The following is a 16,270-nucleotide window of genomic DNA, read 5'->3' as shown; positions in this document are numbered from 1 at the left end:
TTTAATCCCAGCAGCACTCAGGAAAGGTAGGAGGATGGCTGTGAGTTCGAGGCCAGCCTAGGGCTACAAGAGTGCGTTTCAGGTCACCCTGGGCTAGAGTGAGACTCTGCCTTGAAAAAACAAACAAATAAAAGAAAACAAGCAACTAAAAATAAGCAGAAGCTGGGGAGAAGAGCACATAAGATTAAAGGCTGTGATTTCCACCCTGGCCATCTGTGACAGAAAATTCCTTGTTCACACTTAAAAGAGACATTACAAACCTCCTCTGACCTCAGGGTTGGAACTGGGAGTCTGAGGTCATCCATCATGTTAGGCTCACACATTAAGACAAAAAAAAAAAAAAAAAAGGATTGTAGTGAACAAAATAGAAATTAATCTCTATACATCAGCAGAGGAGGCCAGCTGGGACATTTCCCAAAAAGCCCAGGCTGGTACTGTGGCTTCCGTGACTCAGCAGGGCTGAGGCAGAGGGGAGCCAAGGTCACAGTCACCCCATTCCCAGAGGTGACACACACCAGAGTTTCTGCTTTCATTTCTTGAGGTGACAAGGAAGTTACAGTGTATTTCTTTTCTGCATCCCACAGACATGGCTGGGCACGGACTGAGACAAGTCCAACAGCAACTTCTCAATAATTCAAAGCTCAGGACGAGAGTGGAGACGTAGCTCAGTTGGTACAGGGCTCACCATGTGTTCAGGAAGCCCTGGGTTCAGATCTCAGATGCCCTGTGTTCGAGTTCCAGCACTGCATAAACTAGGCTTGGAGGTCATGCCTGCAATTCAGGCACTACGGGAAGTGGGAAAGGAATGATCAGGTGTCAGGGTCATCCTCAGCTACACAGTGAGTTTGAGGCCAGCCTGGGCTACATAGAGTGTCTCAAAAAAATAAGGTGGTGAAGGTGATGTTTATTTTATGAAGTCTGAAAAATAGTATTGTGGAAAATATCCTTTTTGATACTTTTATTTGCAAACAGAGAGAGAGAAAGAAAGATAAGATAGAGAGGACAGACATGCCACGTCCTCTAGCCACTGCAAATGCGTGCACCATTTTGTGCATCTGGCTTTTCGTGGGCACTGGGGAATTAAGCCCGGGCTGTCAGGCTTTGCAAGCAAGTACCCTTAACAGCTGAGCCACCTCTCCAGTCCGAGATCTAAAAAGACATATCACATGCCATCTGAGAGTGAACATATGTATCTGGGATGTGATTTAAAATACAGGGGAGGGCTGGAGAGATAGCTTAGTGGTTAAGGTGCTTGCTTGTGAAGGCTAAGGACCCAGGTTCAGATCTCCAGTACCCATGTGAGCCAGATGCATGAGGTAGGTGATAGATGCATCTGGAGTTTGTTTGCAGAGGCTACAGGCCCTGAAGCTCCCATTTTCTCTCTATCTGCCTTTCTCTCTCTCTCTAATAAACAACTAACTAACTAAACAAAATATTTAAAATACAGAGGAGGGGGCTGAGATGTGGCTTGGTGACACAGCACTCGCTCAGCATATGTGACACCTGGGTTTCCCCAGGGCTGCAAACAAAAATTAATATACACGGAGAAAACAGACTTGTGAGGCAAATGGGACCAAATGTTGAAAACTACTATCTCATGGTGGGGAGATGGTGACACATTATGTTATGCTTTATATTTTGTTTTGAAACTTATTATTGTCATAGTCAGTAGCAACAACTAAAAAATGCAACCCAAATAAGACAGCTAGCAGAATAAAAAAAATGGCAGTAAAGGAAGCACATGAAGGAACAAATAGATACACCTCATCATACATAAACCACTGAGATCAACAGATTTCAATAAAATCTTTACGATATATTAAATCCAATCATTGATAAAATGTTTACATGTGTGTATGAGACGTGTGCAGGTGTGTATGCACGTGTGTGTGTGTGTGTATAGGTCAGAGTTGTGGCCGGGTGTCTTCCTCTCCACTTTTATTTGCTGAGGCAGGTGTCTCTACCTCAAATTCAGAGCTCACTGATTCAGCTAATCCGGCTAGCTGACCGGCCCTGGAGAACCCCATCTCTGCCTCCAGAACACTGGGGTCATGGCTGGTCTGCCACACATCACCTCCTTGGTCTTTCCGTGGTTGCTGGGGCTCTGAACTCAGCTCCTCGTGTTTGCACAGCGAGAATGTTATCCACTGAGCCATCACTCCCACAACCCCTAACTACTCTTTCAGATGATAAAGTAAGGAGTTTGTCAGAGGCCTTGAATGATCTTGGACTGTCTCTCTCATTCATCAGTTCCTGGGAGAATTTTAGACTGCATTTAAAAAAAATTTTTTTTTGGATGCCAATTTGGCAATTCACAACAAAAACCTGAAAAAATGTGAATGCTTTTGGGAGTCCTTTTACCCCAGCAGTGTTTCTGCTGGTAATAACTAGGTTTGGGGTTGGGGGATAATCTGATGATATTCAACCACAGGGGACTGATTAAGTAATGACCCGCACACAAATGTTGAATACTAGGCAAATGTTAAAAGGAAAATATTGAATTATGTGACTGACTCAGAAAGATGCTTACTAGATGCCTGGGTGAGTGCAGAAGCTTGTAAAATTGTATATTTGTAGGATCCAGTTTCTATGAGAAAATATACATACATAAAGAGAGAAAACTAAGCAAATATACCTATCACCAATCAGGCAGTGGCTCTTTCAGGGTAGCAGGATTACAAATGAGGATTTAAAAAATATTTTTATTTATTTACTTATTTGCAAGCAAAGAGAGAGAGAGCAAAGAAGGGAGAGAGACACACATAGGAGAGACAGAGAATGCCAGGGCCTCCAGCCACTGAAAATGAACTCCAGATATATGCAACACTTTGTGCATCTGGCTTTATGTGGGTAATGGGGAGTCGAACCTGGGGTATTAGGCTTTGCAGGCAAGTGCCTTAACTGCTAAACTATCTCTCCAGCCCTGAACTTTTTTTTTTTTTTTTTTTGGTTTTCCGAGGTAAGGTCTCACTGTATCCCAGGCTGACCTGGAATTCACTCTGTAGTCTCAGAGTGGCCTCGAACTCACAGCAATCCTCCTACCTCTGCCTCCCAAGTGCTGGGATTAAAGGCGTGCGCCACCACACCCAGCCCCTGAATTTTTACTTGTATAAATTTTCCTACATTCTCTGGAAGTCACAGTTACCTTCAAACTTTAAAAAAGAAAAAAACTATGAAATTCAAAATAAAAATTTAGGGCTGGAGAGATGGCTTAGCACACTTAAGGCATTTGCCTGCAAAGTCTAAGGACCTGGGTTTGATTCTCCAGTAGCCACGTAAACCAGATGCACAAACTGGAGCTTGTGTCTGAAGTTTGTTTGCAGAGGCTAGAGGCCCTGACAAGCAAATTCTCTCTCTCTCTCTGTCCCTTTCACATGCATACATGTTTGCTTTTTCTCTCCCACTCTCTGTCTCAAATAAATTTTTTTAAAAACCCAAAAATTAAAAATAAAACAATAAAATAAAAAATTTTTAAACAGTCTGGAGGGATGGCTTAGAGGTTAAGGTCCTTGCCTGCAAAGCCAAAGGATCCTAGTTCGATTCTCCAGGACTCACATAAGACAGATGTACAAGGTGGCACATGCATCTGGAGTTTGTTTTCAGGGGCTGGAAGCCCTGGTTTGCCCATTTTCTCCCTCTCATTCTCTCTATATATATATCTCAAATAAGTGAATAATTTTTTTTTAATTTTGAAAAAGAAAGAACTATGATGTTTTACTCTCTAGGGTCCTTGCTTTTTTCTTTTCTGTTTAAACCTTTTCATTAGCATACAAAGAATCAGGTTTCACTATGATGTTTGTAAGCAATATTTTTGCTTACCTTTTCCCTCACCCTTTGTACTCTTGCTCTTTATCTTTTAAATTTATTTTTTGGTGCTTTCCAGGCAAAGTCTCACTTTAGCCCAGGATGACCTGGAACTCACTTTGTAACCTTGGCTGGCATCGAACTCCTGATGATCCTTCTTGTAAGCCTCCCAGGACCTGGGATTAAAAGTGTGCACCACCATGCCCAGCTTCCCCTTACTCTTTTAAATTATATTATTTATTTATTTGAAAGAGGGCAGGGAAAGAGGCAGATAGAATGGGTGCACCAGGGCCACCAGCCACTGCAAACAAATTCCAGATGCATGTACCACCTTGGGCACCTCACGTGATTACTGGGAAATCCAACCTGGGTCCTTAGGCTTAGCAGGCAAGCACCTTCATTTCGAAGCCATCTCTCCAGCTCTATTTTTTTTTAACTTATTTGAGAGTGACAGACAGATAGAGAGAGGGCCAGGGCCTCCAGCCACTGCAGACGAACTCCACATGCATGTGCCACCTTGTGCATCTGGCTTATGTGGGTCCTGGGGAATCAAGCCTTGAACTGGGGTTCTTGGGCTTCATAGGCAAGAACATAACCACCAAGCCATCTTTGTAGTCCCCATTTTTAATATTTTATTTATTTATTTACTTGATAAAGAAAGAGGGAGAGACAGAGAATGGGCACACCAGGGCTTCTAGCCTTGAAAACAAACTCCAGATGCTTGCGTCCCCTTGTGCATCTGGCTTATGTGGGTCCTGGAGAATCGAACCCGGGTCCTTTGGCTTTGCAGGCAAGCATCTTAACCGCTAAGCCATCCCTCCAGCCCTATTTTAAACAAATATTTATACTTACTTATTTGAGACAGACAGATACTGATAGTGAGAATGAATATGGGTGCTCCAGGACCTTCTGTCACTGCAAACAAACTCTAGACACATGCACAACTTTGTGCATCTGGCTTTATGTGAGTACTGAGGAATCAAAGCTGGGCGGTCAGGCTTTGCAAGCAAACACTTTATCTGCTGAGCTATCTCTCCAGACCCCCTTTACTTTTGGGGGGTTTTTTGTGTGTAGGAGTGTGCAACTGCAGATGCAAGCATGGGGAGAACAGTGGACAACCTTGGGTGCTATCTCCAGGCGACACCCACCTCCTTGGAGACAGGTTTCTTACTAGCCTGGAGCTCACCAATCAGGCTGGACGAGCTAGCCAGTGGCCCCATGGCCCTAGCACTAGGCTACTAGGCACCTCCATGCCTGGCATTTATAGGGGTTCTGGGAATCTCAGGTCCTCATGCCTGTGAGGGAGGCACTGTAACGACCGAGCTATTGCCCTAACCCAGGATCCTTTCCTTTGGGAGACACTTGGTATTCAGAGAGTGAGCTTGGAGGCACAGGTGTAAAAGAACCATCAGGAACAAATGTACGTAAATGATGGCCCTGGACATCAGCAGGCTCCGGAAGTCCAGAGCTGTGGAAGGAAGGGGCTGTATGAAACATGGCAGGGGGAAAAGCATGTTAGAAAGAAAAACATATCAGTAATGTCTTGGTAAGACTTTTTTATTAATACTTCTCCTGGGCTGGAGAGATGGCTTAGCGGTTAAGCGCTTGCCTGTGAAGCCTAAGGACCCCGGTTCGAGGCTCGGTTCCCCAGGTCCCACGTTAACCAGATGCACAAGGGGGTGCACACATCTGGAGTTCGTTTGCAGTGGCTGGAGGCCCTGGCGCGCCCATTCTCTCTGTATTTCTCTCTCTATGTGCCTCTTTCACTCTCTCTCTCTCTCTGTCACTCTCAAATAAATAAATAAAAATGAACAAAAATATTAAAAGAAAATAAAAGAATACTTTTCCTATTTAGCTTATTTATTTGAGAGAGAAAAAGAGGCAGATACACAGAGAGGAGAGAGAGAGAGAGAATGGGTGCACCAGGGCCTCTAGCCACTGCAAACAAACGCCAGACACATGTGCCACCTTGTACATCTGGCTTTATATGGGTTCTGGGGATTCAAAACCAGGTCCTTAGCATTTGCTGGTAAGTGCCTCAACCACTGAGCAATCTCTCCAGCCCCCTTGGTAGGATTTTTTGTTGTTGCTGTTTTTTGAATAATATTATGCCTTCTATGTGTGGATATCTTAAAGGTGGACCAGTATGGAAAACCTAACACAGAGTTCAGAGATCTGGTTCTGGTTGCTGAGCTGTAACCTCCATCTACTAGGGGACCAGAAACTTCTCTGTAAGGACAGCAAGCACAATGCAGGCCCTGTCAGGGCTGCTGTGGTGGAGAGGCCAGACTGGGATAGTCTGAGATACTGGCAGACCAAGGAGGGAAACCAGTACATCTGGATATAGAAATGGCAACTAAGGAGGGACCTGGGTCTCCTGTGGGAATGTGGCCTCACAAAGAAACCCAGATCAGGAGCTGTCTGTGTAGGGAGCCTCCACACTCCCTGTCATGGTCTGAGGGGGTCCTGTGCATACCTGCGTTAGTTCCATGCACAGGGACACCGACCCACCCTGCTCTGTCATGTGACAGGCGTGCTCCCCTGCTAAAGGTCAACCCTTGGACATCTGTCGGATTTCCAGTCACAGCCCTGGAGACACTTGAGAGAAAATCCCAGATCAGGACAGGGGCTGAGGCCAGCCCATGAGCTGCACCAACCTTCGGCTCTGCCCCAGCTGCGTCTGTCACAGGCTCTGGCTGTCACCTTGTAGAGACTTACACATTTACACTTTATCCTAGATGCTCGAGATGACAAGGGCACGCCAGTAGTCCACGGAAAATGCAGCAGAGAGAGTCACGACCTCTGCAGACCCTGACAGGGAGCTCTCTGCCTGTCCCCTCCGAGTGACATGGCCCCCAGCAGTTCTGAGAGCGCATCACTTCAACCTAGTGACCCAGGACCCTTGCCACAGAGGGGAGAGAACAGGACCAGAGGACGGCGCCCATAGGATGATGCAGGACCGGAGATGATAAATAAATGCTCAGAAAGGCTTGGTGAAATGAACATGCGGTGGGGGAGAGGGGAGGGCGGACAAAAACAAAACCCAAAACAAAGGGCAACATTTCACAAACTTCAAGTGGTTTGTGTGTATGTGGAAAAGCATAATAATCTATTTTTTAAAAAATCTAATATTTATTTATTTATTTGAGAGTGACAGACACAGAGAGAAAGACAGATAGAGGGAGAGAGAGAGAATGGGCGCACCAGGGCTTCCAGCCTCTGCAAACGAACTCCAGACGCGTGCGCCCCCTTGTGCATCTGGCTAACGTGGGACCTGGGGAACCGAGCCTCGAACCGGGGTCCTTAGGCTTCACAGGCAAGCACTTAACCGCTAAGCCATCTCTTCAGCCCATAATAGTCTATTTTTAAGAATGATTTTTCATTTATTTGAAAAGTGAAACTGAAAGATAACTTGAAACGAGAGGATTGCCAGTGAAAAGACTCTCAAGACAGCATTTGGGTCCGGTTGGCAGCAGACAGTGTTGTGGGCTGTCCACTGCACAAAGACATTAAAAAAAATTTTTATTGTTACTTATTTATTTGAGAGAAAGAGAGAGAGAGAGAGAGAAAGAAAGAAAGCGAGAGAGAATGGCATGCCAGGGCCTCCAGCCACTGAAAATGAACTCCAGATGCGTGTGACCCCTTATGCATCTGGCTAACCGAAGGTCCTGGGGAACCGAGCCTCGATCCAGGGTCCTTAGGCTTCACAGGCAAGTGCTTAATCACTAAGCCATCTCTCCAGCCCCACAAAGACACCTTACTTAGGGGTTGATGAGGGACATCACAGACGTCAAAGATTTAAGCATTTCTTGGGACAGTGTTCCAGTAGATGGCAGTGTGTTGAGAAAAGGCGCCTTTCTAAAATTTACACGGATCGCGTATGGCCCATAAACAATCTTGACTTCCTTCCAAAAAGGAAAAACAAACAAACAAGCAAATAAACAAACAAAAACAATTTTTTAAAGTCTCTAAACTGAATGGGACTCCATTAATGTATTAGTAACTTAAAATTAAATGTGTTAGTGTCCTCAGTGTATTTAATTTTAGCGTCACAAAATATGGATGGCAAAGAGGATATATGGAGAATGACTCAAAAAAAAAAAAATCACCCATTTTGTTGGCTGTTTTTCCTATTTCTTTTCCTAATCACTATTGTCTAACTTGGTGTTCTCAGAGTAATTTCTCACTTTTTAAAGTAATAGAGCATTATTCTCTCAGGTTCTCCAAAGAAATGAAAAGGGGAAATCGCAAGAATTGAGGCAGCACATTACATTTTTTAAAATAATTTTGTGCAATTTCTATTACTGAATCATAAATATTTAAGGGCAGGCATCCAAGCCATCACACAGGAAAATCCTATATCGGACACTTCCAGGTAAATACATCTTTTAGTAAACACTGTTTGCGCCATTATCTAAATTACAGAAAAACAGCCCGCATTTCAGATTCTGAAAATGGGGCAAATTAGATGTTGGTCTGCATGGCATGATATGAGTCTGCCTTCCTCTGATTCTTCCACTTTTGTGTTTTGCCTAGTAATGGAAAAAAAGACACTTCAGGCAAGCCCATCTTTGCTTTCGGAATAAAGCAAGCCCCATGTAAGAGGCTTTGTCTTCAAGGCCTGCAATCTGATACCCCAACAGACACTAACTTTTTTTTTTTTTTTTTTTTTGAGGTAGGGTCTCACTCTAACCCAGGCTGACCTGGAATTCACTATGTAGTCTCAGGGTGGTCTCGAACTCACAGTGATCCTCCTACCTCTGCCTCCCGAGTGCTGGGATTAAAGGCATGCACCACCATGACCAGCTGAGACACTAACTTAAAAAATATGTATTTATGTATGTATGAGAGAGAGAGAGAGAGAGAGAGAGAGAGAGAGAGAGAGAGAGAAGGAGAGGGAGGGAGGGAGGGAGAATAGGCACACCAAGGGCCCCAGCCAGTGCAAAGGAACTCCAGATGCATGCACCACCCTATGCATCTGGCTTACATGGGTTCTGGGGAATTGAACCTGGTTCCTTAGGCTTAATAGGCAAGCAAGTGACATGACTGCTAAGCCATCTTTCCAGCCCCAGACACTGATTTATTAGTGGGGGTGGGAGGGGAGAGGGAACAAATGACTGAGAGAGGGTTCTTGGCAACCACTGTTTGAAGCTCACGGTGCCCTGCAGCGCTGAGCATGTGCAACTCATTTGCTGGGAGCTATCTGATTCTTATCCTATGGTTCCACTGTTCTGCTCCATCTTGTCCAACATCTGGCCAGGTGACAGCCCACGGCGAGAGACGGGGATCTTCGTGATCTTCCATTAAACATGGGGATCTGGTTATGATAACCAGGCTTTGTGTGTTTGCATCTACTAAGTGACCAACACGGCTGGCCATCCGGTCCCTGCACGTTCTTGGCTGGTGTTGGTGAAAGGAAATGGAAGCATCGGGATTTTGTTGGAAGCGTTAACGCTCTGTCTCTCTTTCTGTTCTCACGGGTACACTGGGGCCTCTGGCCTCATCCCATTTGTTATCTAGACTGGCCTGGAGATCACTCATTCCACGCACACTCTCGAAGGAGACCCACAGCCTTCTTTACACTTGAATTTTCTAGATGGGAGGGTTAAACAGGCAAAAGCACTGCTCTTCTGCCCTTTACAGTGAAGTTCTTACTGAAGAATAGCTTCAGTGGAGGTGCCCTTAGGAGGGCGCACAGAGGAAGGCAGAGGGACAAGGTCAAGGCGGGACCACATGATCCAATCATTCTAACTGCTAAGTAAATTGATTTTTCTGCCTGGCTCCATGGTGCTCTTTGGTGGATTATTTTTTTCTCCTGTACTTGTGGGAAGATGATTCTAATTTACACAGCTGATTCTAAGTACTTTGCAGGACACAAACAAAGAAACAAACAAACAAACATCAAAAACCTGGCATTCCTGAAGCAGTACTTGCGAGAATGTGGCTGAGTAATAGAGCTCCTTCCCAATCCCAGCCCCACAACAAAACAAACTAAAATAATAATAATAATAACAACAATAATAATAATATATCAAATTCTTAATGTGATGTCTAGAATTTGCTTCAAAATAATCTGTGGGGGGGAGGGCTGAAGGGATGGCTTAGCAGTTAAGGCACTTGCAGCCAAAGCCTAAGGACCCAGGTTTGAGTCCCCAGAGCCCGTGTAAGCCAGATGTACAAGGGGGCACGTGTGTCTGGAGTTCATTTGCAATGTCTGGAGGCCCTGGCTTGCCCATTCTCTCTCTCTCTATCTGCCTGTTTCTCTCTCAAATAAATAAATAAAATAAAATATTTTTAAAAATCCACGGGGAGACTAACAAAGGGAGGAAGGCGGATGAAATCACACTGGCCCTGAACTGATAGTGGTCTAAACTGGGTGACTAGTGTGTGCTCCTGACTTGTGCATATGTTAAAAAAAATTCCATTCTAAGAGCTTAAACATGTGAGGCAGGGAGGCAGTGATCCAGAAACCTGCTAGCTGTTAGCTTTCAGCCTTTAGTGTCACTAAAGAGTTGTCACAATGGCTAACAAGGAGCGGTGACTCCCGTTACTTTCCGCTCTCCATGTCTTCCCAGTTTATAGCAGCCGCTTGGGAAGGGGGCAGAGCTCATGGGAGAGTGAGCAGCGCACAGCAGCCCTGCGTATGTGGTGCTGGCCGTGGGAACCCAGCGGCCCTGTCCTCCCCGCTGGCACCTACAGGACTAATGTCATAGTGAGTTCCACCTGGGGCTGCTACACTTTTCCTTGTGTGGTTGGGGCAAACAAGCCAAACTCCACGACGATGAGCAACAGTGGGGGAAGGCTGTGGATGTACAAAGGTGAGGACCCGGAGGGGACAGGGAAGGAGGTGCTCCGCGCGGAGGCCCATCAGCCACCTGCAGAAAGGCAGGGCAAGGCTCTCCGTCAGTGCAGCCAGGCCAGCGGCTCGAGGCTTCCTGCTGTATGAAACCATCTTCAGGGTACCCAGTAACTCCCCAACACAGAAAATTCTGAACTTGAATCCAGCTGAGAGCCAATATCTGAACAGTTAGGGTCTTCTAGAAAACCAAATGTAAGAAATGTGATAGATAATGAAGCCAGGCATGGGGCGGGGGGACACACCTGTAAGACCAGCAGCACTTGGGAAGCTGAGGCTTTGGCTTTGGAGAACCAGGCTAGTCTGGGCCACATGTGAGACTTTGTTTCCCATCACCATCACCCCCAAACCACAGCAGGGCTGGAGAGATGGCTCAGGGGACAAATTGCTTGCCACACAAGTGTGGGTACCTGACTTTGGATCTACAGAACCTGTGTAAAGCTGGGCACTATACCCATAGTACCTGTAATGCCAGGCCACCTATGGCGAGAAAGGGATGCAAAGACGAGAGAATTGCCTGGAAGCTCCCGGGGCAGGCTAGCCTGGCGAATCCAACACTGACTAATGAAAGGCTTGGCCTGAATTATCCTCTGACCTCTGCACTCACGGTGTGATAGGACCATGCTTGCATTTACACACACACACACACACACACACACACACACACACACACACACACAATCATTCCACTAAGTACCCTAAGATAAAGATGACTGCTGATTAAGTGTGTTTGTTGCACAAGCAGGAGGGCCTGAGGAGGCCTGAGGCCCCACCCCTGAGTTTGAATCTCCAGAACCCACATAAAAAAGCTGAGTGTCACCACATATGCCTGTAACCCCAGTTCTGTAGGGAGACAAGAGACCTGGGAATCATCAGAGCTCGCTCCAGGCTCAGTTAGTGACTCCAGCTAAAAGAATGGGTGGAAGAAAAATGCAGCGCCCAGCCACCAGAGGCAAGTGTCCGCTGCCCCAGGCGAGCACACAGGCCAACACAAGGGCACATACATGTGCATACAGCACACAGACACAGACAGCACATGACGTAGACACGAACAAAAAACTTGGAGATAGAAAATGCAGAAGGCTGACGTACATCTGTTCGACATGTACCACAAGTCACGTCCTCACAGGTAACCCATCTACTGACCTGTGGGTACAAAACAATAAGTTCCTTGGAAAGCAAGAATGGGCAAAGGAGAAACTAAGCTGGTATCTTATTCTGTCCCTAGATCAGCTAAGGGAAAGACAATTTCTTGGCTCAGCTTGATTCTACATTCCACCTGAAGTAATGAGGTGAGAAGTAGAAGTAAAAGAAATCTATTTGTGGATTTGAGTGAGGTACCTACTAGAAGGAAAAATACCAACACAATGAGGATTCTGTCGAATTACAAACCAAGAAACGCTGGTCTCTAACACTGCCTCCTGCCAGAGGCTTCCAGAAAGCAATTCTGCCTTTATTTCAGGCCAAAGATCTGATCTGGATGTTTTCTTACTCATAATCTTGCAGCAAGAGAACTGATGGTGGCTTCATTTTTGCCGAATGTTTTTCTTTTAATTTTTATTTATTTATTTCAGAGTGACAGACAAAGAGGGAAGGAGGCAGATAGAGAGAGAATGAGCGCGCCAGGGCCTCCAGCCACTGCAAATAACTCCAGATGTGTGCGTCCCCTTGTGCATCTGGCTAACATGGGTCCTGGGGAATCGAGCCTCGAACCAGGGTCCTTAGGCTTCACAAGCAAGCACTTAACCACTAAGCCATCTCTTCAGCCCTTGCCGAATGTCTTTTTTTTTTTTTTAAATTTTTTTCTTCTGTCCTATAATTATGCTTCAGTTCCAGCCAAGGCAATTTAGGCTGGAGGTGCATTTTAGTTGTTGTTGACTAGCTTTACTTCCTGTTACCTCTTTCCAGGACACCTGAAAAGGATGTACTTGGTCTCACAGCACACCTTCTGGTAACCCCAGTGCACAGTACCATGTCATCTCTAGGAGACAGAGTGGGAATGCAGCTGGGTGCCCGCCTGGCCCCTTCTCTGCGCACTACGAGGGTCCATCCCCTTGAGAGCTTTCTCTGGGAGGACACACCAACTCTGCTGGGGGGACCTGAAGCTAATGAAGGATTTGGGGCTTCTGAAGTCAGTCTTGAGTTGTTTTTTTTTTTTTTTTTTTTTGAGTTCTTCCTCCAGAACGAGGGGTTGAGCTGGAGTGAGGTTCCAGACCAAATTACACCCTTCACTCCATGTACCGAGTGGGGGCCTCTCACTTGAACCCAGAGTTTACTTACTGACTAGGTTAGTCTAGCCAGCCAGCTTGTCCAAGCCAGCCCCTGTCTGTGCCTCCTGGAAGCTGGGCCTGCAGCCTGGCAGCCGTGCCCACCCGGCAGCCACTGAGCCCCGCCCCTGCCTCCTCCTCTTTTTTCTAACGTAGAGTGATGGGTAACTCACCCTGGCTGACTGCCTCAAACTGCCTTTGCCAAGTGGAAAGCTGCTTTGCCCACAATATGATTCACGCCATTTTTCTGCCCTCCCTTCCTCCCTCCCCCCTCCCTCACTGTCTCTCTCTCTCTCTCCCTCTTTCTCTCTCTCTCTCTCTCACTCTCTCTCCTTGCTGCCCAAGCCGAGGCAGGCAAGCAGAGGGAAAGAGCCTCTGTCCCGGGGACAGTGCTTGGCTTGGGCAGTGCACACACATCCTTGTCCTCATATACACGGGCAACTTTCGGGGACTCAGGTATTACTGTGAGGAACTCCTGGGGCTCCCACCTTTGTGGAGCTGCCTTGTGCAATCCACTCCAAACAATGAGCCAGGTTTCTCCTCCCCTCAGGGACCATTATTATCAGTTCCTATTCAAACAGACACAGGATCAGAACAATAGGGGGACCATTCAGCCTGGACTGCTTTGGGGGCGCATGCCCAGTAAAAAATGACCCTTGAAGTGAACGGTTAGGGAGAGACCACTGTGGACCATCTTATGCCTTTGCAAAACTGAGCATACATGATTCAAGTCAGATGCATCATGGGAAGGAATATGCCCAGTCAAGGATAGCCCAAGTGCTTCAATCAAACCAGAAGACCACCCAAGTGACACCCAGGCAACCTACCCCTTCCTTTCCATGGACTCCTTCAAAAGAAGCCACAGGCCCTTGAGGACTTTGCATTCAGGTGGCCAGTTAATAACTCTCAGGTGTGTTATCACATGGAGAAAAGACAACTCTACCTTGACCTCTGGCCTACACACACACACACACACACACACACAAACACATGTCCACACACAAACACACGCATACCATGCGCACATCACATACAGAGTAAGAAAAGAAAGAGACTTCTGGGGACTAGCAGCACATCTCAGTAGTCATTCATGCTTAACATGCACCAGGCCCTGGGTACCAATGAGTAAAAATAAAATACATAGAAATAAAACTAAGGTTTTGCAAAGATAATTATTTCTCGAAATTATTATAAGAACTTTAAAAAAAATTACATAAGGACAACTCCTAGCAAATAAGACTTCTAATAGATGGTTAATAAACACCAATGATTTTCCCCATTATCATCCTCAGGTTGCGTGTTGTTTTGCCTGGATGAGGGGTTCCAGTTGGAAATGATGGGGGGGAAGCGATTTCCGGAAACAACATCCAACGCATACATGGCACAGGTGTGACGGCGTCCAAGGAGGGGACCCTGTCCAAGGCGGCCTACCTGGTGGTCGTCCGGATGGCGTTTTCTTTCGTATGATTGTGCTCCTTGCTCACTTTTTCTGTAAGGAGACAGAAGGAAACACGTACCTCTGAGATTGAGCGCACTGCCCTTCCATCGTCCAGGCTTAAACAGAAACACTGCAACATTTTTCTTTTCCTTTCGGTTAAATTCTTTTGGATTCTTTTTAAAACGCCCAACTCCTCCCTAACTTATTGGAAAAGATGAGTCAAAAAGCCTGTAGGCAGGGCTGAAGAGATGCTTTAGCAGTTAAGGCACTTGCCTGCTAAGCCTAAGGACCCAGGTTCAATTCCCCAGTACCTACAGAAGCCAGATGCACAAGGTTGCACATGTGTCTGGAGTTCATTTGCAGTGGCTACAGACCCTGGTGTGCCCATTCTGTCTCTCTGTCTCAATCTCTATTTCTCTCTCTCAAATAAATAAAACATTTTTTTAAAGCCGGTGGGGGCTAAAGGGATGGCTTAGCAGTTAAGGTGCATGCCTGTGAAGCCTAAGGACCCAGGTTCGATTCTCCAAGTCCCATGTTAGCCAGATGCACCTAGTGGCACATGAGTTTGGAGTTCGTTTGCCGTGGCTGGAGGCCCTGGTGTGCACAATTTCTCTCTCTCTGTTTCTCTCTTCTTCTCTAATTAATAAATTAATTTAAAAAATTTTAAGAAAGCCTGTAGGTAATCTCTACGAGATTAGTTACTGAACACTAATCAAAGGTAGCCAGTTAAAAACTCTCTCTCTCTCTCTCTCTCTCTCTCACACACACACACACACACACACACACACACACACACACACACACACACACGACAGCAAGCCCAGAGACAGCTGTTTCCCCCGTCTTTCCCTGCCTGAAAATGTCTGCTGTCCGCTAAATCTACACAACAATGGAGTTGTGTCAACTGTCCCACCGCTGCCTTGGACAACAACCTCTATGACTCTGCATTGTTAAACCCCTTTTGAGAGGGGCTGTAAGAATGCCCAGAGGGGGTTGGAGAGATGGCTTAGCGGTTAAGCGCTTGCCTGTGAAGCCTAAGGACCCCAGTTCGAGGCTCGGTTCCCCAGGTCCCACGTTAGCCAGATGCACAAGGGGGTGCACACGTTTGGAGTTCGTTTGCAGAGGCTGGAAGCCCTGGCGCGCCCATTCTCTCTCTCTCCCTCTATCTGTCTTTCTCTCTGTGTCTGTCGTTCTCAAACAAATAAATAAAAAATTAAAAAAAAAAAAAAGAATGGCCAGAGGATCTCTTGGTGCTGCAGCCATCGACTGCTTATTCTAATAAATGTCACCAGGGACAGAATCGTGTCATTAAACAAGAAGAGGTAAGCCCTTCCCTCGTGTGTCCCAAGGTCTGTAGCTACCAGCTGTCAGAGATTATTTAATTAGCTTTCAAGAACATGGAATTGGACTGTCGCCTTGCCAATCCAGTTCAAATGTGTGGATTCTATCTTGACCATCACAGCTCTCAATGGCTTCTTTGAGACACTTATAGAAAACCTGGCCGACTGTACAAAGGTTTCAGATTTCACTGGCAAGACAAATTAAAAAACAAAACAAAACACAAAACTCATCTTGCAGATTTTTAGAAAGTTGTAAAAAAGGTTTATAACATTGGCCCTACCTACCTGGGTTATAGTGGCCTGAAGCCATAGGTTGGGTGTTTACTTGGCCTTTCTGTCCATTCACCAGCGACATTGAGGGTGAGTCTGCATTGTCACCCAGTGTCCATGCAGACAGCTTACAATGTGAGCTAACAGACCTGTGGAGGTCACCCAGGCAGTGACAGTGCGAGGGGAGAACTCTTAGACACAAAGCTGTTTTCTTTTTTATTACTTATTTATTTGCAAGCAAAGGGAGAGAGAGGAGAGAAAGAACGAGAAAGGGCCTGCCAGGGCCTCTTGCCAC

General features: G+C 46.1%; 1 protein-coding gene across 7 annotated transcripts in view; it reads right to left on the bottom strand.

The window, feature by feature from the left end:
- Znf827 (zinc finger protein 827) overlaps positions 1–16,270 on the bottom strand; it is a 233,663-nt gene that overhangs the window by 90,434 nt on the left and 126,959 nt on the right. For all 7 annotated transcript variants that reach the window (XM_045130866.1, XM_045130860.1, XM_045130865.1 and 4 more), the window contains exon 7: positions 14,359–14,416. In XM_045130866.1, coding sequence (XP_044986801.1) covers positions 14,359–14,416 — 58 coding nt within the window. The remainder of the gene's footprint in view (positions 1–14,358; positions 14,417–16,270) is intronic.

Source organism: Jaculus jaculus, chromosome 12 (genome assembly GCF_020740685.1).
Source record: "Jaculus jaculus isolate mJacJac1 chromosome 12, mJacJac1.mat.Y.cur, whole genome shotgun sequence".
NCBI lineage: Eukaryota > Metazoa > Chordata > Mammalia > Rodentia > Dipodidae > Jaculus > Jaculus jaculus.
Note: the sequence above shows the minus strand (reverse complement) of the source record. Positions and strands in the feature narration are given on the sequence as shown.